The following is a 22,770-nucleotide window of genomic DNA, read 5'->3' on the forward strand; positions in this document are numbered from 1 at the left end:
CCTGTTATTGCCAGGCTGGGAGCTTACTCTTCACAGAGGTGTCTGGTCTCATCCATGGGCCCTTGTGTGTGTTTGTACTTGTGAGCATGCCTGAGCCTGTATGTGTGTCTTGGGGTCCCCTAGGTGGGTGGCTCCCTTCTGTGCACCCACCCACCCAATCTGCAGGCCAAAAACGAAAGGAACTACCACATCTTCTATGAGCTGCTGGCTGGGCTGCCTGCCCAGCTCCGGCAGGCCTTCAGTCTGCAGGAGGCTGAGACTTACTACTACCTGAACCAGGTGAGCACCTGGAGGTGTCTAAGGGTCCCCAGGCCTGGCCCCTCACCCCATTACCCAGTGTGGGCTGAGAGAACCAAGTCATGGTGCTCTAATGGCCAGCAAAGGTGATGGAGGTTTGGGGGTACAAGTTTTGGATTTAAACTGTCTCATGGCAAGGGGGACAGGTGTTTTGGGGTCCAAAATGGGGTTAGGAAGACCTACCTGACTCTTCATTTCTCTGGAGCCTAGACAGGAACTAAGTAGTCTGGAGCTACTACATTTCCTCTCTTGTGCCTCAGTTTCCTCATCTGTAAAACGGGGACAGCATGGTACCGCTTTGAGGGATATAATGAGGATTAGATGAGAACATGCATGTAAAGCAGTTAGCACAGACCTGCTCAGAACCTCCCGGCCCATGGGAATGGGATGGGATTTGGGGTGACCCTCCGGCTACACTGCCAGGGAGCCAGAGCAGGGGCCACGAGGGCTCCCAGGCCCCACCAGAGTCCCTGACCTCTGGCCCATTCCCTCACCCAGGGTGGGAACTGTGAGATCTCAGGGAAGAGTGAAGCGGATGACTTCCGCCGGCTCCTGGCCTCCATGGAGGTGCTGGGCTTCAGTGGTGAGGACCAGGACAGCATCTTCCGCATCCTGGCCTCCATCCTGCACCTGGGCAATGTCTACTTTGAAAAGTATGAGGTGAGAGAACACATGTGTGTTCACCTTCAGGTGGCCCTATGCACGTATCATCTGTTCGCCACCCTCACCTTTGGGGTTGTTCATCTCTTTCTTACTGATGTATGAGAGCTTTTATATTGGTGAAGGAAATCAGCGTTTTGTCTCTGATTTGAACTGCAAATATGTTTTTCAGTTTATCCCTCATATTTTGACTTGTTTACAGGTTTCTTGGTGTTTTTGTGTTTTGAGGATTTTACGTATTATTTTCAGGCATTTCATTTATCAATCTTTTCTTGTATAAATTTTAGACTTCTCATGACTTTTAGAGAGAACAATCTCTCTAAAATTATATCAGCCTTCTCCCATAATATTTTGATTATGTGTGTGTGTTTGACATTTAAATCTTTAGGTCATCAGGAATTTATCCTGATAAGGTGTGAGATGGGATATAATTTTTTTTTTCCACACAGTTATTCAATTATACTAATTCTACAATTTGAAGATACATATGTGCTAAATTCCTATATACTTTTGTGCCTAATTCCAGACGTTTCATTATGCTTCATAAATTTATTTATGTGGTATATGTCTAGTATCATACTGTTTTAATTATTGTAACTTTATAGTATGTTTTACAATCTCTTTGGGACTCCTTCACTCCTCTTCTATTCCAGAATTTTCTTGGCTATTTTAGCTTATGTTTTTATATGAACTTTAAACTCAGCTTAACTAGTTACAAACACACTTGTGTTGGTATTTGGTGCAGACGGACGTGCAGGAGGTAGCCTCGGTGGTGAGCGCCTGGGAGATCAAGGCTGCCGCAGAGCTGCTGCAGATCTCCCCTGAGGGCCTGCAGAAGGCCCTCACCTTCAAAGTGACTGTGAGTCCCTGGGCACCCAGGTTCTATTAAAGCCTCATGACAGTTCCTGGATAGAGCTTCTCTGTGCCTCATCCTGTGAGGACCTTCCCTCTCTTTCTCCCCTCCATGTCCCTGTCCATCTTCTGGGTCAGGCCCAGAGGTGGGTAATTTCAGACCCCAAAGGCGTTAGGCTCCCAATCTTCAGGCCTTTGCATAAGCTGTTCTTTCCACCTGGATTGCTCTTCACTATTCTATACCTACTCGTCCTTCAAGAACCGATGCAGTCCCTGACCCCTAGCTGGGTCAGTACCTCTTCTGGCCTGTTCTACTTCCCAAGGCTGATCTCATTGTGTCTGTCTGCCTATACCTGTCTCTCCCATTAGACCAGAAGCCCTGCCTCTGCCAGCATAGACAGGCACAAGGGGGATGGGAGTGTCCTGTTCTGCACCTGGCCCACTGTGTGCCTGAAACCAGTCATACCACCTCTCCAGCTCCCTTCCCCAGGAGCCTCCCCCTAGTCCTCTGGGAGCTTCCTGGAGGTGGTGGCCAGCCTGCTGTCACTCACAGGCCATATCCTCCCCAGGAGACAGTGCGAGAGAAGATCTTCACCCCGCTGACTGTGGAGAGTGCTGTGGATGCCAGGTGAGGCTGTGCTCCTCCCTGCCTGAGTCCCCAGACACCCCACCCCTCACTGTGCCCACCCACCCCAGTACCATCTCTGTCCAGGGATGCCATCGCCAAGGTTTTGTATGCACTGCTGTTCAGCTGGCTCATCACCAGGGTCAATGCGCTGGTGTCCCCACAGCAGGGCACACTGTCCATCGCCATCCTGGACATCTACGGCTTCGAGGTGGGACTGTGTGAGTGGGGAAGTGGAGGGCAGGAAGGCCTCATCTCCCTGCTGCCTCTGCCTGTAGTTGTCCTCAGGGGCATCGGCTCCTATTCCATCCCCCTGTCTCCTGCCTTTTCCTTCACTTACCCACATTCTGCAGTCTCCGGGGTCAGGGCCTGTGCTGGGCAACTCCAGGGACCCTGGGAAGGACCAGACCTGGGCCCTGCCCTTGGGGAGCTTCCAGTGAGCACTGACAAGCACCTGTGGTCAAAGCCGTGCCAGAGGCAGCCGGGTGCTGGGGGAGCCTAGAGGAGACCCTTAACTGGGCAGGAGTCAGAGAAGGCTTCCTGGACTGGGGAGGCATCCCTGAGTTAATTCCTTAAGAACCAGGGAAGGCACACAAGGTGGCAGGAGCCACACGAATGAAGGCTGGCAGTGTGGTGGGGTGTGGCATTTGAGGAGCTGGAAGGCTTTTGGGTTGGGGGTCTGTTGTGCTGAGTGTGGAGTGGGGGACATATGAGAGACCAAGCAAGGTCATCCTAATAACAGTGATAGCTAATGCTGTTATGTACCAGGTACTCTTCTAAGCACTTCATGTTTATTAAATCAATCCTGACAACCACCCTATGAGGAAGGTACTGTCACTGATCCATTTTACAGGTGGGGAAGCTGAGGCACAGAGAGGTTGCCCACAGTCACATAGGTAGAAAGTGGCAAAGCCAGGATCGGAACCGACACGTAAGGTTCCAGAGCCTGGGCCTTTAACCACTACCTGTGCTGCCTCTAAGTGGGGCCTGGACTGTCTGGCTCTCACCTGTGCACAGTGGGACCTCAGAGGGTTCTGAGTGGGAGTTCTGTGGTTAGGGCTCCAGCTTTCTGAGGCTGAGGCCATGGAGGTCAAGGAGGGCACTAGGTCTGAGCTAGGGGAGACAGGGCTTGGGTGGGGACACATGGGCTATGCTCCCAGGAGGGGCCAGGCCCAGCCTCACCAAACACCCTGCAGGACCTGAGCTTCAACAGCTTCGAGCAGCTGTGTATCAATTATGCAAATGAGAACCTTCAGTACCTTTTCAACAAGATCGTCTTCCAAGAGGAGCAGGTACTCAGAGCCCCCATCCTGACTGGCCAATGGGCCTCCTTGGGGACAGACAGAATATGTTCCTTCTTTAAAGGCAAACTGGAGGTTTTCAGTTGATGGTATGGAGGGAAAGGCATTCTAAGATGGAGACCAGCACATGTGAAGGCCTGTGTGTCCTGGAGGGGATGATGCTGGGTTTCTAAGCCCAGAGAAGAGCCCTCTTGGGGGGTCCTTCTCACCCTCTACAGGGCTGTCCTGGGCAGAGGGAGGAGCAGGACCCAGAAGGTTTGTGGTGCCCTGCTAGGGAGTGAGTTCCCTGTGCTAGGGGGTGTGCAAGCAGAGGTGCCCCTGTCAGATGGAGTCAGCCTGGGAGCCAGGGTGGCTGGGACCTGAGCAGGGCTAGGGGACTAGTGCCTGCCACCCACAGGAAGAGTACATCCGTGAGCAGATAGACTGGCAGGAGATCACCTTTGCTGACAATCAGCCATGCATCAACCTCATCTCACTGAAGCCCTATGGCATTCTGCGCATCCTCGATGACCAATGCTGCTTTCCCCAGGTGGGCCACAGGTGCTGTGTGAGCCTGGTCAGGTCGCTCAACATCTCTGAGCCTCATGCCCTCATCAGAGCTGAGTCCTACATTCCTCTGCCCTGACCTGGGAATGGGCCTTCAAGACACTCAACATGCCATTCACAGCCTGGGATGATTGAGGCTGAATAGGGGGCCGTGGGTGTCCAGAGGAGGAGATGCACCAGCCTGGGAAGTAACAGGAGGTTTCCTGGAGAAGGTGACCCTGGGGCTGGGCCTCAAATTCTGATTGGAAAACACAAGGTCAGGGTGGGTGCTGTAGGCAGTGGGACCAGAGGGTGTGAAGGCAGCCGGGAGCTCATCAGACACACCCGTCTGCAAGGTCCACTTAGGCCTCTTCAATCTGGGTAGAGGGCAGCACGGCAAGCTGACTTGTTCCTTCCTGGTGCTCACCTGGGGAGCAGTCAGGGCTGGAGAATTTGCCACTGGGCCAGGAACAGAGTCCCCAGGCCCCCTGCCCACCCACTGACCTCACCTGCCTCTAGGCCACAGACCACACATTTCTGCAGAAGTGCCATTACCACCACGGCACCAACCCTCTGTACTCCAAACCCAAGATGCCACTGCCTGAGTTCACCATCAAGCACTATGCAGGCAAAGTCACCTACCAGGTGAGGCCTGAGGCAGCTTACATGGCCTCCAGTGCTGAGGTCCCCACTGTTGGGAGACACAGGAGCACAACATGGGCCACAGACACCTGTGCCTGGCTCCAGTTCAGGCCCTGCTGACACTCAGCTGTGTGACTTTGGGCAAATTGCTTTACTTCTCTGAGCCTTAGTTTCCTTATCTGGAAAATGGGCATAATAGCAGTGCCCATCTCCTAGGGTGAGCATGAGAAGTCTAGGGCTGGGGTAGGTAGTAAAGAGTAGCTGTAGCTGTTATCAGTACTGATAGCACTGTGTCACTCTACTCACTGTTACCTCAGGCACATTCCTGCCTTGGGGGTGTCTCAGGCCAGGATTCTAAGCTTCTGGCCCCATCTGGACCTCATTTATCTCATCAGTAGAAAGGACAAAGGTTAGGACATATGGTGTGGGGGATCACGGGGAGAACAATGTATCACAGAGAAGGGACATAGTGGATCTCTGGTAACTTGCTGCACTGATGGACAGTGACTGCAATGGGGTATGGGTGGGGACTTGATAATATGGGTAAATGTAGTAACCACATTGTTTTTTCATGTGAAACCTTCATAAGAGTGTATATCAATCATACCTTAATAAAAAATTTAAAAATTAAAAAAGAAAGGACAAAGGACAGTGTCCTCTGCTGAGGATGGGGCCAAGACCTGACTGGTAATGTGAAGCTGTGGCTCATCCCCCTCTCCCAGGAGTGGGGAGGATGGTGAGAGCAGAAGGGGAGGGGCCATCCAGGACCTCCTAGGACAGACAGGAGACAGGGAGACAGGCCTGGAGGGGCAGGGCCAGTGTCACCCAGGGGCTATGAGCCACCGACTCACTGTAGGGAAGAAGGTAGGAGGAAGGGAGCAGACAGGCTGACACCCTGAGGTGGCTTTCCCCTCTACCCCATCCCCCAGGCTGTGTGGGGTGGGGGTATGTCTGGCCCAAGCTGCCCCACCATTCCCCCTTTGCAGGTGCACAAGTTCCTGGATAAGAACCATGACCAGGTGCGCCAGGATGTGCTGGACCTATTTGTACGGAGCCGCACACGGGTGAGCAAGCCTCCTCTTCTGCCACTGTGACCCAGTCGCAGAGTGCCCAGGCTACCGTCAGGCCCCTCTCCCAGTCCAGGGAATGGGGCATACCCAAGCTCCAGCCTCCCTCCACCACCACCCCTAGCTCATCCCAGCTCAGCCTTGACCCCAACCTTGATTCTAATGCCGTACCCAGCCTTGCCTTGCTCTGACTTTCGTCCATCCCTGGCCCACCACACTCCTGGCAGGCCCACCAGATTGTCCCATCTCTCCCCTGGCCCATTGTGACCATACCCACCCTACTCTGCCCAACCCCAGCTCCTCACTTAGCATTTCGCCAAACTGGTGCCCTGTTGTTCTCACTTACCCAGCTCTCTGGGCCTTGATTTCTTCCCCTGTCAAGGGGGCACCCTCCTGAGGTCATTGCCAGAGTTCCTGACCATGTCTGTGGAAGGCCACCATGAGGCCAGGCCACAGTCAATCCCAGACTGAAGAAAACCAAGTCAGCCCAGCCATGGGACGGGCCCTCGGAATGCGCTGAGCTCCCTGACCTGAGAGGCGTGCAGCCCAGGAGGACAGCGACCTCTCAGAGAGGGCGGCGCCTGGGGCTTAGTTGTGGATCCCTCTGGTCTGAGACTTGCCTCCTTTTGTTCTCTCCTTTTCTCCTGTCCGTTCCACTCCTCATTGCTGTCTCTTGGCCCCTACTTCTCCCTGCCCAGGTTATTGCACACCTCTTCTCCAGCCATGCCCCGCAGGCCATCCCTCAGCGCCTGAGCAAGAGCAGCTCTGTCACCCGGCTCTACAAGGCACACACAGCAGCTGCCAAGTTCCAGCAGTCGCTCTTGGATCTGGTGGAAAAGATGGAGAGGTGGGCATGGCAGGTGGGCGGGCATCCAGCCTCACCTCTGACCCAACGCATGACCCTCAGCAGGAAGAACCTTCCTTCCCGGGGCCTCACATCCTCGTACCCCTGCCCAGGTGTAATCCTTTGTTCGTGCGTTGCCTGAAGCCCAATCACAAGAAGGTAAGTGACAGCCTGAGGCCCTCGGGAGAGCTAATTCCTCTTCCCTGTGCTGTGTGACCTTGGGCAAGTGACTTTGCGTCTGTGGACCTCCATTTTCCCAGACCGCCATGGAAACTATTGGCCATTGGTAGGTCCCTTTTCACATGGTACTAGCTCCCTATCTTGTACAGACTCCCTATCTTGGCCCTCCCCACAGGAGCCAGGCCTCTTTGAGCCAGATGTGGTAATGGCACAGTTGCGTTATTCTGGGGTGCTGGAGACTGTGCGAATTCGCAAGGAGGGCTTTCCAGTGCGGCTGCCTTTCCAGGTGTTCATTGACAGGTACCTGGGTCAGGGTGGTTCCTGAGCTCCACAGACCCCTTCCCAGTGGCCCATTGCCCCAGCAATACACAAGCCAGGCAGAACAGGGCTTGCCATGCACAGTTGCTCTGGTTGTGCACTATACAAGCCATCAAGTGATGGCTGTCGGGTGGCAGGTAAATAAATCTATTGTTTTAAAGTTTTTTGTATTTTTATTGTATATGTGTTGATTTCAGAGAGGAATAATTCTAATAGTTACCAGACAGGTTTCCAGTGGATGGTAGTAAAGTGTCTTATTCTACTGAAACCATCTATTACAATTTCCTAATACCCAGAAGTAAAGAGTCTTGAGGATGGAGTGCCTTTTTTGAGGAGAAGACACTCTGAGTAGAGCTACTGCTGGGACCTAAGCCTCCTGGTGATGGGGGTAGGGGTGGTGATGCCATGGTCTAGCAGACAGCTGAGGTGGGTCCCAGAGCCCCAAGCTGAGTTTGGACCCTGCAGGTACCGTTGTCTAGTGGCCCTCAAGCACAGCCTGCCAGCCAGTGGGGACATGTGTGTGTCAGTGCTGAGTCACCTATGCACAGTCATGCCAAACACATACCGCGTCGGTGTCAGCAAGGTGAGTCCACCCCACACTCAGCCACTGGAGGCTCCACGTTCAGGGGTGAGAAATGGAGTGAGAAATATGCCCAAGCTAAAGATTACTATCCCAGAGGCAGTCCAGCTGAGCTCAGAATGCTGACCGTCTCTGGGCCTTTGCTCAGGCAGCTCCCCCTGCCTAACTCACCATCATCCTCTCCCCCACCTCTCCAAACCCTGCCCATCCTTCACCCAGCTCTGTGGCTGACCTGTCTGTTCTGTCTCATGGACTTCTGGGGAGGGAGGGGCCCCCAGTCGAGTCACGGGGCCCTTCCCTGCCTCAGTGCCTGCCCCCTGTCCCCAGCTGTTCCTTAAGGAACACCTACACCAGCTGCTGGAGAGCATGCGGGAGCGCGTCCTGAATCTGGCAGCCCTCACTCTGCAGCGCTGCCTCCGAGGCTTCCTCATCAAGCGGCATTTCCATTCCCTGCGCCACAAGATCATCCTGCTGCAAAGCCGGGCCCGCGGATACCTGGCCAGGTACAGCCGAGAGGGCAGGGCTCCCTGGAGCTCTACTGCTAGACTTGGGACAGGCCATGTGTAAACTTGAGTAGAAAACTCCTTGTCCTGGAGAAGTGTCAACTGACAGTGGGAGCATCTGTGGAAGGATGGTCAGATCCTCCCTGCCTCTGCTTTGGATGTCCTTCCCACCCGTCTCCTAACCCGAGTGACTGGTGGGTGGAAATCCATATGGCCAAGAGGGCCACACCCTGCCTCTCAGGGACCACAACCTGATGGAAGTACATGATCCAGGCAGTCTAATCCAGGCCTTACCATTTAATTTGCTGTGTGAACTTGGCCAAGTCACTGCCCCTCTCTGAGCTTGTTTCCCTTTGTGCCAAAGGACCCCAGAGTGATCTCTGGGGCACTGGCACCCAGACGAGGCCAGCATGGGCACCTCTGCCTCTTGGTTACTCTGTGACCCCAACTCCTTTCCTTCCCACCCCAGGCAACGGTATCAGCAAAAGAGGAGGAGTCTGGTGAAATTCCGGTCCCTGGTGCGCACGTACATGAGCCACCAGCACTACCTCAAGGTGCATGCCCACCCCTCACCCTTCTGCCAGGAGCCAGCCTGCCCTGTCTGGGCCCAGGGAGCAGCAGGGAGGGAGGAGGCACTTAGCACCCAGGAAGAGACTGTTGGCCTCAGACAGTCTTGGGTTCAAAGGTCTGCCACTCACTAGCTGTGACCTTGGCCCCTCCCTAGCCTCTTTCCCATCTACCCCATGGGGCTGTAGAGAGGGTTAAATGAGATGCTGCGTGTGAAGGATTTGGCCTGGTGCTGGGTTCATAGTAGGACCTTGAGAGGTTGGGTATGACTAGAATTCAGTGGCCTGACCACCACCACATATGGTTTTGCTCTTAACTGGGATGCTGGTCTTGGCCATTGTCATTTAAGCCAACCCCAGAGGGGTGAATGTAGTTCCCAAAGAGTTGAAGATCTACCTGACTTACTGAAAGTTTTGTGGAGTGACAGAGAAGGGGATTCTGTCACACATCTCTTGGCTACTTCCCAGAAATCCTCCTTGTGGGTCTCTATTTTTCCCCAAAGTATTACCCCCTCTGCCCTTTGCCTCTATCTCTGTCTCTTTCTCCCTTGCCTCCCTGAGTCTCTGGCCTCACCTCTGCCTCCTCCCCATCTGTGAGGTGGGCCAGTGGCCTCCAGACCCCAAGCAAGCCGACCCCTTGCTTCTCTTGCTGGCCTCCTTGGGTGAGCTGGCTTGACCTGCACTGGGCCTGGGGGCTGCCATCACCTCTGCTCGCCATTGCCCACCTTGACCACCTGCTCTCCTGCAGCTGAGAGCAGAGCAGAGGCTCCGGGCAGAGGAGGCACAGCTTCAGGAGCAAGAGGTTGGTGTGGGTGTCTGGGTGGCAGCTGGGGACAGGAAGGGAGGCTGGCTAGTGGGGGTTGTGGCGGGCCTGTCCCTCACCATGTGCTGTCCCTCTAGGAGCTGAGCAAGCGGGAAGTGGTGGCTGTGGGGCACCTGGAGGTACCGGCTGACCTGGCTGGACTCTTGGGAGCAGGGGCAGGCACGTCAGCACCCTACAGCATTGCAGTGTTGGGGTGTGGGGGATGGGGAGCGGACAAGGCAGCCAGGTAACTCATGCCCTCCTCTCCCCACAGGCCTCAAGCCAGCCCAGGTACCCCGGGTGGCCCCTGTGCGGACTCCCCGTCTCCAGGCTGAGACCCATGTCACACTTCCCCTGGATATCAACAACTACCCCATGGCCAAGTTTGTCCGGTGCTACTTCAAGGTAAGGGCTGGCACAGGCCCACCGACCCTCAGCGGTGGACACTGACCGATTAGAACTGTCACTGTTCTCAGCCTGGGGCAGGCTCCTGACCATGCCCTGTGGGATCTGGTATAAACCCTTCACTTGCTAGATCTTGGGGAGTCTGCGGGCTCCCGGGGTCCTGAATAAGAAGTGGCTATTTGCACACCAGCCTGGAAATACTTCAAACTAACAGCCGCTGAAGCACTGTGGATCGTCCCTGCTCGAACTCCCTGTTCTCTAGGATGGGCCTCAGCTGTCTATCACCAGCTCACTGAGGGCCAGGATCTGTGCCTCTCTGAGCCTGGGTCCCTGGCCATAGCTGGGGACAGAAGGCCTCCCCTCATGGGCTCTTGTGCCCCATCTGGCACACAGCACTGAATCCTGATATGCCCACTAGCCCCAGTCCCACATGCCTGCCCTATGCCCCCAGGAGCCTGCCTTTGGGATGCTGACTGTGCCCCCGAGGACCCCTCTCATGAGGCTCCCAGTGGAGTGCCATGTGGAAGCTGTGAGCATCTTCAAGCTGGTAGGCGTCTGCCCAGCCACCTTTGCATTCACAGCCCCTGCTCCAGTAGACAGACCACAAAGGCCCTCACCCTGCTCTCCAGGGTCTTCCACTAGCCCAAGGCATTACACCCAGCATCTCCCTGGAGGAGAGGCTTCTGCCAGTGGGGCCTGCCCTCCTCTCTGGGCTGGGGTCTAAGGGGGGCCTTTCCTCTCCCTCAAGCCTCCCAGGACCCCAAGAATTGATCTAGGTCCTCTCCTCAAGGACCTCCTAGTCTGAGGGGGGATGCTGGTGTGGACAGGAGGAGGCATGGAGGCTGGGGAGTCCAGATGGGGCCCCTAATCCATCGTCCCTGGGCAGGGTCAGAGAGGCTTCCTAGAGGAGGGGGCACTGGAGCTAGGATGGAAGGAGGAGCTAGAATCTGCCAGCCAGGGCAAGTGAAGAAGGCACAGAGCTCTAGAAGAGGAAACTGATGTGCAGGGCAGTCAGAAGAGCAAAGGCAAGGGGGATCACAGGGCCTTGACGGACAGACGCAGTGCCCTAAGGCCATCCAAGGGCCCTAAGGAGCTGAGAAAGGTGCTTCCATGGGAGGGATGTGGTCAGACAGGAAAGCTAGAAAGGACTGTCTAGGACCCTGAATGGAGCAGCAGGTGACGGGCTGATTGGCGGCCTCGGGGGCAGGGAGGGGGCTGGGGCTGCATCGGGAACTACAGAAGGTCCACTAGCAGGAGGGCACATCAGTACATGCTTTGAATCTTGACTTTTCCCAGAGTTGGAGTGAGCTGCCTTGTTATTTGCATAGGGTACAGCAATTATATTGTATCATGGGGGGCTTTTATATGGCAGGGGGATGCATGGGAAGGACATGAGAGGGCTGCATGTTGGGGGTGGTGACCTGGCGGGAACAACCTTCCACGAGGCCCAGGAGAGCCTGTTTGTGGCCTAGATCCTGCGTTTCATGGGTGACCCCCACGTGTATGGTGCCCAGGAGAACGTCTTTGGGAACTACATTGTGCAAAAGGGGCTGGCGGTGCCTGAACTGCGGGATGAGATCCTGGCACAGCTGGCGAACCAGGTGTGGCGCAACCCCAGTGTCCACAATGCCGAGCGGGGCTGGCTCCTGCTGGCTGTCTGCCTCAGCAGCTTTGCCCCTTCCTCACGCCTCAACAAGTACCTCCTCAAGTGAGTGCAACTGGGTAACACAGGCGTGAAGCCTGGGGCAGGGTGTCAGAGTAAGGCTGGGAGAGGTCTCTGTGTTTAGGAGCTCAGACAGAGGCTGGCCAGGAGCTACTCCCCTTCTCCCCTGGGCTCAGAGCTAGAAACAAAGGCAGGTCTTTCGTAGAGAGCAGGGAGTCAGGTAAGGCTGGACAAAGGACGCCCAGAGTGGAGGGACTAGCAAGACCAGGTGTGGGAAAGTGGGGAATCTGGGAAAAAGGTCTTGGCCACTCAGGTCATGGGGGTATAGTGGGGTGGTTAGGAGCACAGACTCTGGACTCAGGCAGTGTGGGTTCAAATGTCAGCTCAACCACCTATGACCTCTGTGACCTTAGGCAAGTTACTTCACCTCTCTGAGCCTCAATTTCCTTGCCTATAAATTGGGGATGATAAGACTACCTACTCCATAGGCTGTGGTGAGGATTAAATGTTTAAACACATGTGAAATGCTTAGAACAGAGATGGGCATGTGGTAAGTGCTCTGTGATTATAGCCCTCTCAGCATACTGATGATGCCACCCTGCTGGGTGAGTAGGATGATTTGCAAGGGAAAGAGCTCAGACAGGCTCTTGGTGCAAATCCTAGTTCTGACACTTATTTGCTGTGTGACCTGGGACAAGTCACTACCCCTCTCTGAGCCTCTTTCTTCCCCTGATAATCAGGGTTGGCAACAAGACCCACCTCACAGGGTGGCTGTGAACTAGAGCATAGGGAGCTTCACCTGGGCTGTGTGCAGTAGGTGGGTCCACCTTCAGCCAGTCTTGTGAATCTAGTGGCAGGGAAAACCGCAGCCTGCCTGCGCAGGGCTTCCTGTGGGCTCTGCCCTAGGTCCTCCTTGTAGCCGCCATGCGCCTGCTCTGCTGCTCCCCCTGGCCAGGCCCAGCACCAGGTGAGGGGCCACCGGGAGCTGGGCATGAGGCATGCCTGCCCCTGGCAGAGACCAGGCTCATTGGTCCCAGTTCAGGCTGAGCCCTTGCAGCCGTGTCTGTGCAGGACAGAACTCGGAGGCAAACTCAGAGGGGGCAGGAATGGAGGGTGGGCTACACTCACTGATGGGCAGTGACTGCAGTGGGGTGGGGGACTTGATAATGGGGGTGGGTGTTGGAACCACAATGTTGCTCATGGGAGACCTTCATAAGATTGTATATCAATGATAACTTAATTTTAAAAAAAGAAAAAAGTTTTATTACATGTATTATCAACTGAAAAAAAATAAAGAATGGAGGGTGGAATCCTCCAGAGTCCAGGTCCTTCCCCCTTCCCTGCTGTAGCCCCACACTGTCAGTGACATTTTGCTCCAAGAAGTTTAAGAGGGCCAGTCTAGAATCTCTTTAGCCTATCCTTGGGCCTCCGTGCTGGCTTAAGATATTTCTGGGCTGGCCTGGGACCCTTTCAGCCTAGTGATGGACTTCTGGGCTCTTCTTGGACCCCTTCAGTGTCATCCTAGAGCTCTGGACCACAGTCTGGGACCCTTCTAAGTCACCCGGGGACTCTTCCAGGCTAGCCTAAGGTCTTCTCAGACTTACCTGAGAGCTCTGGGCTGGCCTGGGCCTCCCTCAGACTAGCCTCAGAATCCCTCTCCATCCTTGGGCTAGCCTCAGATCCCTAATCATCCTGGCTCCAACTCCTGCCCATCAGGTTCGTGTCTGATTATGGGCAGAATGGCTTCCAGGCATTGTGTCAACACCGCCTCATGCAGGCCATGGGCCGGGCCCACCAGCTGGGCTTGGGGGCTGCCCGCACCTTTCCCCCAACCCAGCTCGAGTGGATAGCAGCCCAGGAGAAGGCCCGCATGGCGCTGGATGTGGGCTGCTTCAATGGTGAGCTATCCTCTCCCCACTCGGTGCTGCCTTCGCCCCCACCTCCCTCCTTCCCTCAAAGGGGGCAGCTGGAGTCAGCAGGCCCCAGTCTGCCCTGGGATTAGAAGAAGATGGGGAGGGGCGCACTGGCTGTGGCTCTGGAAGGAGGTCAGCATGTGGCATGGGCTCTGGGCCTTGGACGGGGGAAGGGAGCAGGGCAGCAAGGCAGCAGGTCCAGGGCCCTGGCCGAGGACAGGAGCAGGCAGGGAAGCCGCAGGACTGGGTACAGATGCATCTGTGCTGAGCCCAGTGCGTGCTGCTGCCCCAGGTGACCAGTTCTCCTGCCCAGTGCACTCCTGGAGCACAGGGGAAGAGGTGGCTGGAGACATTCTGAAGCACAGGTTGGCTCCTCAGTGCCCCACCCAGCACAGCCTTGTGCACCTGGGAACAAGGGAAGGAAGGGGCATGGGGCCAAATCCTCCTGAGGGTCCCATAGGGTTTTCTTTGGCCATACCTGGGGTCTGACTCCTATCCCAGGGTCTCCCCAGGTGGGTTGGCTGGCTATGTCCCTCATTTCCATCCTTCTACATATGGTCACCAGGGGGCTGACAGATGGCTGGCGGGGCTGGACGGTGGCCATGAAGAACGGGGTCCAGTGGGCTGAACTGGCAGGCCACGATTATGTACTGGACCTGGTGTCGGACCTAGAGCTACTCAGGGACTTCCCTCGACAGAAGTCCTACTTCATTGTGGGTGCAGAAGGGACCCTGGCCGGCAGGGGAGGTTCCAAAGTGTAGGTGGCTCCCTGGGCCTCCCTCATGTGCATGGCCTCTCAGCTGCTGGCAGAGGCTGAGTGCTGGATTTAATCTTTGAGGTTCTCAGGGAGGTGGAGCTCACCAGAGGGTCCTGCCTTTACCCACTGAGCATCACCCTCTTCCAGGGTGCAGAGGAGATGGCGGGGAGTGGGGGGAGGTTCTGGGAGGGCCATGGATCTCTCCAGGGCTCAGCGGCTCTGTGCTTCCCTTCCCCACAGGGTGTTTGGAAACAGCTGGGACTCGGATGAGGATGCACCCTCTAGGTTCCAGTCTCAGCGGCATGTGCCCAAAGTGGCTGACTCTGATGGGTACTGCAGCCACAGTGAGGATGGTACAAATGGGGAGCCTGGGGACCAGAGAGGGACAGCACCCCACCAAGGTCAACCAGCAGTGGCTGCTTTCTTGGTGGGGAGGGATGGAGCCTGGGGGCTGTGGGAGGTGCAATTAGCAGGAGAAAAGGATTTTTTTTTTTTTCAAATAGTCCCTTGTATTTAAATAGATCTCTTATATATATAAGGCCATCCAACCTTATCTTGGTTCAGATAAAAATTAACCTATGGAAAAAGAGCCACCACAGATGCTGTAAAAGTTCCCTTAGGAGAAAAGGATTTGACTTTTGTGTCTCTCCTGCCCCCACCAGACTCAGACAGCATTGGAGAGCCTGCTGCACCCCACAGGGGACTGGACTGCTACCTGGACAGCCTCTTCGACCCTGTGCTGTCCTATGGAGATGGGGTAGGGATGGGTTGAGGCATCTATAGACCGTAGGCATAGCATATGTTCACCAAGTCACCCACACCCACACGGTGACACACGAGCCTCTCATGGCCAGGGCCACGGGGTCTTGTCTGGGTCTTTTCTGAGGGCCAGGTAAAGGATGAGTATGTCCCCATGGCTGGAATGCTCCTGGCTGACCTGGGAGGGACCCGCAGTGGAGGACTAGAATCCCCACTTCCGTGGGGGCTGCCCTGCCCCCTCAGGCCTGCCCACTCCGGGAACCCCCAGGAGGCCCTCCATGACATGATGCACAGCCCTGAGCCGGGCATACCCCTCTCTCAACCTCAGTTTGCTTCACTGTGAAAGGAGCTTGCAAGCGTGTAGGAGTACTGATGGGAATGCCGTGTGGGCAGAAGCTGGGCATACAGCAGGCACTTGGCTGGCAGGAGGCTCCCTGGGATGGAGGAGGTGGCAGGTGGCAGGTGTCTGTTGCCTTGGAACCTTGGGAATATGGCACTGAGGCAGTCACCTGAGCCACCTGCTGTCCCCAGGATCTGGAGAAGCCAACAGCCATTGCCTACCGTATGAAAGGGGGAGGTCAGCCTGGTGGAGGTGGCAGTAACAGCATCGAAGGCACTCCCAGGAGACCTCCAGAGCCAAAGCCAAAGCCAAGTCAGTGCCTGTCCCCAGGGGTGGCTCCAGGGTTGGGCAAGGCTGGGGCTCTCCGCTGGTTCTTGGGGCTCCTTCTTGTGCTAGAATGGAGGCAGCCACGGGCCTGGTGGGGGTGAGGTGCCTGGAAGGCGTGGTAGGAAATCCCCATTCCCCCTGCCTCCCATGCCCTCTGACCTGGCCCCTACCAGTCCCAGGCCTGGACGCCCCCACATCAGCTCTGAAGCAAGCCTTCACCCGCAGACAGGCCATGATGCTGGTGAGTGCGAGAGGGGCCCTGGGAGGGGCCCCAAGCACGGGCCTGCCTGGTCACTGTGACTGCCTCTTCCTAGGCCCACAGGATGACCCTGCAGGCCATGGCATTCCAGCAGGGACCCCTGAGTCCCGCCCCGAGGCCCCTACCCCCAGAGGTGAGCCTGGCCTGCCCAAGTAGCATTGCTCCAGGGCATCACTGTGCCTCTCTGAGCAGGAGCCCACAGGCTGTCCTGGGCAGACACAGGGTCCCTGAAAGCAGGCTAGTGTGTCCCAGAAGCCCATTCCACATCCTGTTCCCCACAGAAACCCCTAGCACCAGAGGCACAGCCGAAGTGTGCAGGCATTGGACCCCCAGCCAAACCTGTGCTCCTTCGCTCACCTCCGAAGCCCGTGGCCCCAGCCCCTCTGGCCAAGGCCCCAAGGCCCCTCAACAAGCCGGTAGCTGCCCCTATTCTAGCTCAGGACCAGGCTTCTCCAGAAACTGGTGAGTGACTTATCCCAGCCCAGCTTCCCAAGATGGTACTAGGAGTGTGGTTGTACCTACTGTGGCCTCACCCTGTCCCCCATCCCACCCCTTGCCTACAGCTTCTCCCTGCCCAGAGGTGGTCCAGTATGCGACACTGAACTCAGAGCACTTCCTGCAACCCACACAGCAGATCAGGAATATCGTGAGGCAGTACCAGCAGCCATCCCGGGGAGGCCGACCCAAGGCCCTCAGGTCAGCTCTGCCCCCCTGCTCCCCAGCCCTCCAGCCCTCTGGACAGGTGTCCTCCTCACTGAGCCTGAGTGCCCATTGTCAGTGTGCCCAGCTATGGGTTAACAGCTGCCAGACAACCTTTATGGCATGTGTCTGTTTATGCAGTCGATCCAGATCAGCCCCTCGAGCAGCAGGATGCTCAGGCTGCCACTTTCTGGGTTGTGCTGTGTGAACTCAGGCCAGTCTCTGATCCTTTCTGACTGAAATCCTCTCTGTTTTCATTTATAATGATGGGGGGTGGGGGTGGAGGAATAAGTTCACTCTTATAGGACTGTGTGGCCAGAAAGAGGAAACTCAGTGTCCAACCCTCCAGGAAGGACGGTGGAAGGGTGTTTGTGAAGTGGCCTGACCCCCATGAGGAGGCCCTGATGATCCTGAAGGAGCAGATCAACCATCTGGTGGCAGCACCAGGCAGCCAGGTGAGGGGCAGAGGTGGGCTGGGCCCCGGCAGAACAGAAGACAGTGGGGCCTCCAGGGAGCCTGAGACCAGCCGTCCTGTAAGCCAAGACCCTGCCCTGGCCTGGCCTGGCCCCTCTGTGGGGCCCACCTGCTGCCCACTGAGCACTCTCTTTGTGGTGGGGGCAGGTGCCCAGAGAGGCTGTGGGCCTCGTGAAGCCAGTGACCAGTGCACGAAGGCCATCCATGGGGCCCACTCCAGGTAAGGGGCCAGGAGGGCAGCTTCCAAGTATATGAGTCAGTCTGAGTGAGCCCAGGTAAATCTGCATTATAGTGGTATGTGTGTATCTGTGACCCTAAGCCCACGTGGACACGCTGTGTGGACATTTGTGTAATTATACCAGCACTTAAGTACTGCTGATTTCAGACCAGCCTACCCTGGCCTCACTAAATCCCCTCTAAAACCCTTCATGGCAGTACCATTTGTGCTTCTGTGTTATAGATGGGGGAACAGAGATACAGAGAGGTTAAGCCATTTGCCCAAGATCACACATCTCGAAAGTCTCAAAAGAGGGATATAAATATAAACAGGCCCCTGGGCATCACAGTCGGAACCTAATCTCTACACCCTCTGCCTCACATAGCCGCAGAGATCTTGAAAGGTATAAATCAGCTCACATGGGCCAAAAACTCTCTGATGGGCATCACAGTCGGAACCTAATCTCTACACCCTCTGCCTCACATAGCCGCAGAGATCTTGAAAGGTATAAATCAGCTCACATGGGCCAAAAACTCTCTGACGGCTCTAAGGATGAACTCCAGACTCCTCACTATAGCCTATGAGACCCTGCATAATCTGTCTACCTCCCCTTCCTTGTCTCCCCCCACTCTCCTTTTGGTTCACTCTGTTCCTAGAACACAAGCCCATTCCTGCCTCGGGGCCTTTGCACTTGTTCCCTCTGCCTGAAATGCTCTTCCCTAAAAATTCAGGTCTCAGTTCAATGTCCCCTCAAAAGGTTTGCCAGATCACTGAGACTGAAGGACCCTCACAGACCAGACCCCAGACTCTCCTCTAATTCACCCAGTTTTATTTCCATCCCAGCTTCTAGTACCAAAGTACTTTGTTGTTTCTGAATTGTCTGTTCTACTTACACCTGCCACAAGATTCTAAACTCCAGGGCGAGCGCCTTGTCTGTCCTATTCATCATGGCTCCCCAGCCCCTAGCACAGGCCTGCATACACTAGGCATTCTATACATGTGTTGAATGAAGGGTTGGGCCTCATGATTGTGTGTGCACGCCCACACGGGTCATGTGAATCTGTGTCCCCGTGTGTGGGAGACCGCTCTGATTTGAGTCCGCCCCCCCAGTCTCCTTCCCCACCGGCCCTGCCCCTTCTGCTCATCCCTCCCTCTGCCCGATGTGTTCCCAGTGCTGCCCTCCAGGTCTCTGGAGCCTGAGGAGGACCCCGTGCAGACCAGGCTGCACTGCCTCGTCAACCCTACCTTCTATGGCTACCGGGATGCCTCCTGGCGTATCTTCCTGCGCAAAGAGGTGCCTGGCCAGGTTGAAGCTAGGTGGGGGGCTGTGTGAGAGCAGAGGGGCCCACGGTTGGGGGTGGAGCTCGGAGAACCAGATAGGGCTGAGCTGGGGGTCAGAGCGGGGCTGGCGGTGCGGGGTGAGGCTGTCTCCGCGGCCAGGGCCAGGTGTGAGACGAGAGGAGGGCTGCTCACTGAGGCCTCACCCCCCGTAGGTGTTTTACCCCAAGGACAGCTACAGCCACCCTGTCCAGCTAGACCTCCTTTTCCGGCAGGTAAGTTTCTCTCTCCTGTTATGCCTCACTGTACTCAGCAGGGCAATGGGCATAGAGACTAGCGGTCTGCAAAGTTTGCTTCTGTGCTCTTGGATTTGGGGGTCATTGGCCACAGTGAGGATGGGAAGCTGTCCCACTGAATCCCCCACACCCACGGAGAAGGTCAGTGAGCCCACAGTCAGACCCAACTAGACTCACAGCCTGAGCTAGAGAGTGCCAGGAGGTCAAATCCAAGCCCCACCATGTAGATCGGGAAACTGAGGCCTGGGCAGGGCAGCATGGACTGTGGAGGTGAGGAGAAAGGAGAAGGTGAATGGGATTTGATTCACACAGGTGACCCCACTGCTGCATAAGGGGGCCCCTGCATTCCCACTCACCCTAGAAGAGTCCAGCCTTGGCTTTTAGCTGGGGAGTCCATGGGCCGCCAGCCATATTGTGGCTCATTTCTGCAGATCCTGCATGACACACTCTCCAAGGCCTGCCTGCGCATTTCTGATGATGAGAGGCTCAAGATGAAGGCCCTTTTTGGTACTGCGGGGAGGGGGAGGGGCACTGTGGGGCCGCCTGCTCCAGCCAGGCTGGCCCTTCCCAGAGGGAGACGGGGGCTGGCAAGCCCAGGCCCGTGTGCCTGCAGACTCCTCCTTGCTCTGCTACTTGCCTCTCCCGTGGCCAGGCTGCTGGTCTGACTTTGACTCTGCCTGACATGCTGTGTGGCTCTAGCCATCTGTCTGTCTCTGGATATCAGTTTCCCAGAATAGACACTGAGAACACACTGTTCCAATACCTCCCTGCCCTTGCAATGTGGGCTGGCAGGGGACAGAAGAGGGCCCTGACCTGGCCTGGCATCCCTTAGCCCAGAATCAGCTGGACACACAGCGGCCCCTGGTGACGGAGAGTGTGAAGCGGGCTGTGGTCAGCACTGCACGCGACAGCTGGGAGGTCTATTTCTCCCGTCTCTTCCCTGCCACGGTTCGAGTCCCTGCCAATCCCCAACTCACCCAGGGGCTTCAGTAGTGAGGATAGAAGACCCTCACATGCTTATTATCCCCACCCCAGGGCAGCGTGGGTACTGGTGTGCAGATTCTAGCTGTGTCCCACACAGGCATCAAACTCCTGCGGATGGTCAAGGGCAGCTGGGAAGCTGGTGGGCAGCTGCGGGTCCTGCGCACATACAGGTGACTAGCAAGTGGGCAGGCTGGAGGCTGGGGCACAGACTGGCATCAGCATTTCCCCACTGACTCTTTCCATAGCCAATTACCGAGTACTTATGATGCGCCAGGCTCTGTGCCAAACCCTTTAGTCAAGCCCATTTTAGAGATGGGGAAATGGAGGCTCACAGAGAGAGGTTACTTGTCTCAGGTCACACATCCAGGAAGTAGGTGAGCTAGGAGCCCACCACCCTGTCCTGCCTCTGGGACCACACCCCAGCCCTGCCCTCAGACTCCCTATGTATTGGGGTGACTTTGCTGAACAGGTTCTGATGCAGCCAGGGAAACAGCTCTCCAGTGTGAGGCCTCACTGAGTCTGCAGCCCCCCAACCTGCTGGCAGCTCCTTTTTTTCTTTATAACATGAGGATGGGAATAAGCTTCGCTCACGAGTTGGGTGAACCCCCTTGCTTTGAAAGATGGAGAGAGTTTGGTCAGTAGGTGAAAGAGAGAGATTTGCATGGGTAAAATCTGGGTGGTTGGCTCAAGAGGCCAAAAAGAAAAGGAAAGAAAAGGGTGGGGAAAGCTAGAGTGTTAGTTCAAAGGGTGGTGGGAGATGAGCTGGAGTGATGGGCAGGGTCAGGGAGGGGGCCAGGGAAGTTCCCCGGGTCCTGTGGGGGCTGGTGGAATGGGGCTGAGGAGCACTAGGCTTGGGGACTGGAGCGCTAGGCTTGGGGACTGGTATGGGCAGGAGCAGAGAGGGCAGGGAGAGGCGTCCTCTGACCTCGGGGCCCTCATGCCCCCTTCCCACCCTGCAGCTTTGCAGATATCCTGTTTGTGACCGTCCCCTCCCAGAACATGCTGGAGTTCAACTTGACCAACGAAAAGGTTATCCTCTTCTCAGCCCGAGCTCACCAGGTCAAGGCCTTGGTGGACGACTTCATCCTAGAGCTGAAGAAGGTCAGGGTCTTCCTCCAGGTAGCCCTGCAGGGCCGAGGGCCCAAGAACAGGACTGTTCTACCCCGTGTGTATAGCAGCAGCTCGCCTGGCGAGTATGGGTGTGTGTGTGTGTGTGTGTGTGTGTGTGTGTGTGTGTGTGTGTGTGTGTGTGTGTGAGCTCCACCGTGGCTGCATTGCTTCCTGCCTGCCTGCGGAGGGAGGGCAGGTTGCTTCCAGGGTGGGGAAGCCTGGTGGGGACGAGTGGGGGCGCACGCGCTCTCTGCCTCCAGCCCCTCACAGGGCCATCCTTCTACCTGGAATGCCCTTCCCTCTTTCCCTAGGTAATGTTCCCTCCTGTGAGTCAGGGAGGGGCACTGTGGATGTAAGGCCCGGGCTGGCGGGGTGGGGCCAGAGCCCCTTGACTTGCCCTGGCTGACCCAGGACTCAGACTACGTGGTTGCTGTGAGGAGCTTCCTGCCTGAGGACCCAGCACTGCTGGCCTTCCACAAGGGTGACATCATCCACCTGCAGCCCCTGGAGCCACCTCGAATGGGTCAGTACCAGAGGAGGGGGAGGCTGGGCAAGGAGGCCTCCCTGAAAGGTGCTAACAGGAGCTTGGCCTACAGGCTACAATGCCGGCTGTGTTGTCCGCAAGAAGGTCGTGTACCTGGAGGACCTGCGGCGGAGAGGCCCTGATTTTGGTGGGTACCCCAGGATCTCCTGTCCAGCCTCCGATGCCCCAGAACCTGGACACCCCACACACAGCTCACCCTGGTTTCGTGCACTCACACACAGATCCACAGTGGGGTTTTCTGGTGCCCCAAAGGGGTCTCGCCTGCCCATTCAGGTCTCTTAAGGTTCCTGCTCTGTGGCCTGACAGTTCCTCCTGGTGGCCATTGAGCCCAGCCCTCTTCCTCTTTGTCCGGCTGAGGGATCTTCGTGGGTACAAGTGTTTCCATGTTCATGGCCCAAGCCTCTCTCTGAGCCTGAGAGTTCACAAGCCTTGTGTTTTCTGCCCCATCTCCCACTGAGAGAACACCTTCCCTCCCCTGAGCCTCTTTTACCTCACCTGTAAGAGGGCTTCATGATGTGCCTCCCTCACACAGCCCTGAGGACTGTCAAGAATATCCCTAGAGAGCCCTGTTAGCTCCCAGATGAGAACCTTCTATCTGTCTCAGACCTCTTTATCCTCCCCTAGGCTGGAGGTTCGGGACCATCCATGGGCGAGTGGGCTGCTTCCCTTCTGAGCTGGTGCAGCCTGCAGCTGCCCCGGACTTCTTGGAGTTGCCCACAGAGCCAGGCAGGGGCCAGGCTGCTGCCGTGGCTGCTGCTGTGGCCTCGACTTCTGCTGCATGGGAGGTGGGCCGCAGGAGGGAGGTAAGACTGGCAGGGCCAGGTTGATGGGGCCGAGATAGCAAGGCAGGATCAGCTTGACCGTGGGGTGGACAGGAGCAAGATCAGCCAAGAACATGGCCAGTCCTGGGATAAGGTGAACCTGGTAGGGCTAGCCAGGTGCTTGACCCATGAGATGTGACCAGAGACATAGGAGGTGTGGGC

The 22,770-nt window shown here is 56.3% G+C and overlaps 1 protein-coding gene across 1 annotated transcript in view; it reads left to right on the plus strand.

The window, feature by feature from the left end:
- Positions 1-22,770, plus strand: part of MYO15A (myosin XVA) — a 50,348-nt gene that overhangs the window by 11,026 nt on the left and 16,552 nt on the right. Inside the window, exons 10-50 of the mRNA XM_036894065.2 lie at positions 166-279; positions 796-957; positions 1,703-1,816; positions 2,379-2,437; positions 2,522-2,645; positions 3,631-3,726; positions 4,133-4,264; positions 4,780-4,905; positions 5,889-5,966; positions 6,668-6,816; positions 6,927-6,972; positions 7,169-7,293; positions 7,777-7,894; positions 8,219-8,394; positions 8,864-8,948; positions 9,709-9,762; positions 9,861-9,942; positions 10,037-10,167; positions 10,619-10,714; positions 11,640-11,875; positions 13,547-13,728; positions 14,036-14,108; positions 14,309-14,500; positions 14,741-14,901; positions 15,163-15,257; positions 15,791-15,911; positions 16,100-16,167; positions 16,241-16,318; positions 16,467-16,647; positions 16,749-16,881; positions 17,234-17,339; positions 17,506-17,578; positions 18,748-18,869; positions 19,069-19,128; positions 19,581-19,656; positions 19,982-20,097; positions 20,185-20,303; positions 21,093-21,234; positions 21,655-21,766; positions 21,840-21,914; positions 22,412-22,590. Coding sequence (XP_036749960.2) covers positions 166-279; positions 796-957; positions 1,703-1,816; positions 2,379-2,437; positions 2,522-2,645; positions 3,631-3,726; positions 4,133-4,264; positions 4,780-4,905; positions 5,889-5,966; positions 6,668-6,816; positions 6,927-6,972; positions 7,169-7,293; positions 7,777-7,894; positions 8,219-8,394; positions 8,864-8,948; positions 9,709-9,762; positions 9,861-9,942; positions 10,037-10,167; positions 10,619-10,714; positions 11,640-11,875; positions 13,547-13,728; positions 14,036-14,108; positions 14,309-14,500; positions 14,741-14,901; positions 15,163-15,257; positions 15,791-15,911; positions 16,100-16,167; positions 16,241-16,318; positions 16,467-16,647; positions 16,749-16,881; positions 17,234-17,339; positions 17,506-17,578; positions 18,748-18,869; positions 19,069-19,128; positions 19,581-19,656; positions 19,982-20,097; positions 20,185-20,303; positions 21,093-21,234; positions 21,655-21,766; positions 21,840-21,914; positions 22,412-22,590 — 4,767 coding nt within the window. The remainder of the gene's footprint in view (positions 1-165; positions 280-795; positions 958-1,702; positions 1,817-2,378; positions 2,438-2,521; positions 2,646-3,630; positions 3,727-4,132; positions 4,265-4,779; positions 4,906-5,888; positions 5,967-6,667; positions 6,817-6,926; positions 6,973-7,168; positions 7,294-7,776; positions 7,895-8,218; positions 8,395-8,863; positions 8,949-9,708; positions 9,763-9,860; positions 9,943-10,036; positions 10,168-10,618; positions 10,715-11,639; positions 11,876-13,546; positions 13,729-14,035; positions 14,109-14,308; positions 14,501-14,740; positions 14,902-15,162; positions 15,258-15,790; positions 15,912-16,099; positions 16,168-16,240; positions 16,319-16,466; positions 16,648-16,748; positions 16,882-17,233; positions 17,340-17,505; positions 17,579-18,747; positions 18,870-19,068; positions 19,129-19,580; positions 19,657-19,981; positions 20,098-20,184; positions 20,304-21,092; positions 21,235-21,654; positions 21,767-21,839; positions 21,915-22,411; positions 22,591-22,770) is intronic.

The sequence above is a fragment of the Manis pentadactyla genome, chromosome 4 (genome assembly GCF_030020395.1).
Source record: "Manis pentadactyla isolate mManPen7 chromosome 4, mManPen7.hap1, whole genome shotgun sequence".
Classification (NCBI taxonomy): Eukaryota; Metazoa; Chordata; class Mammalia; order Pholidota; family Manidae; genus Manis; species Manis pentadactyla.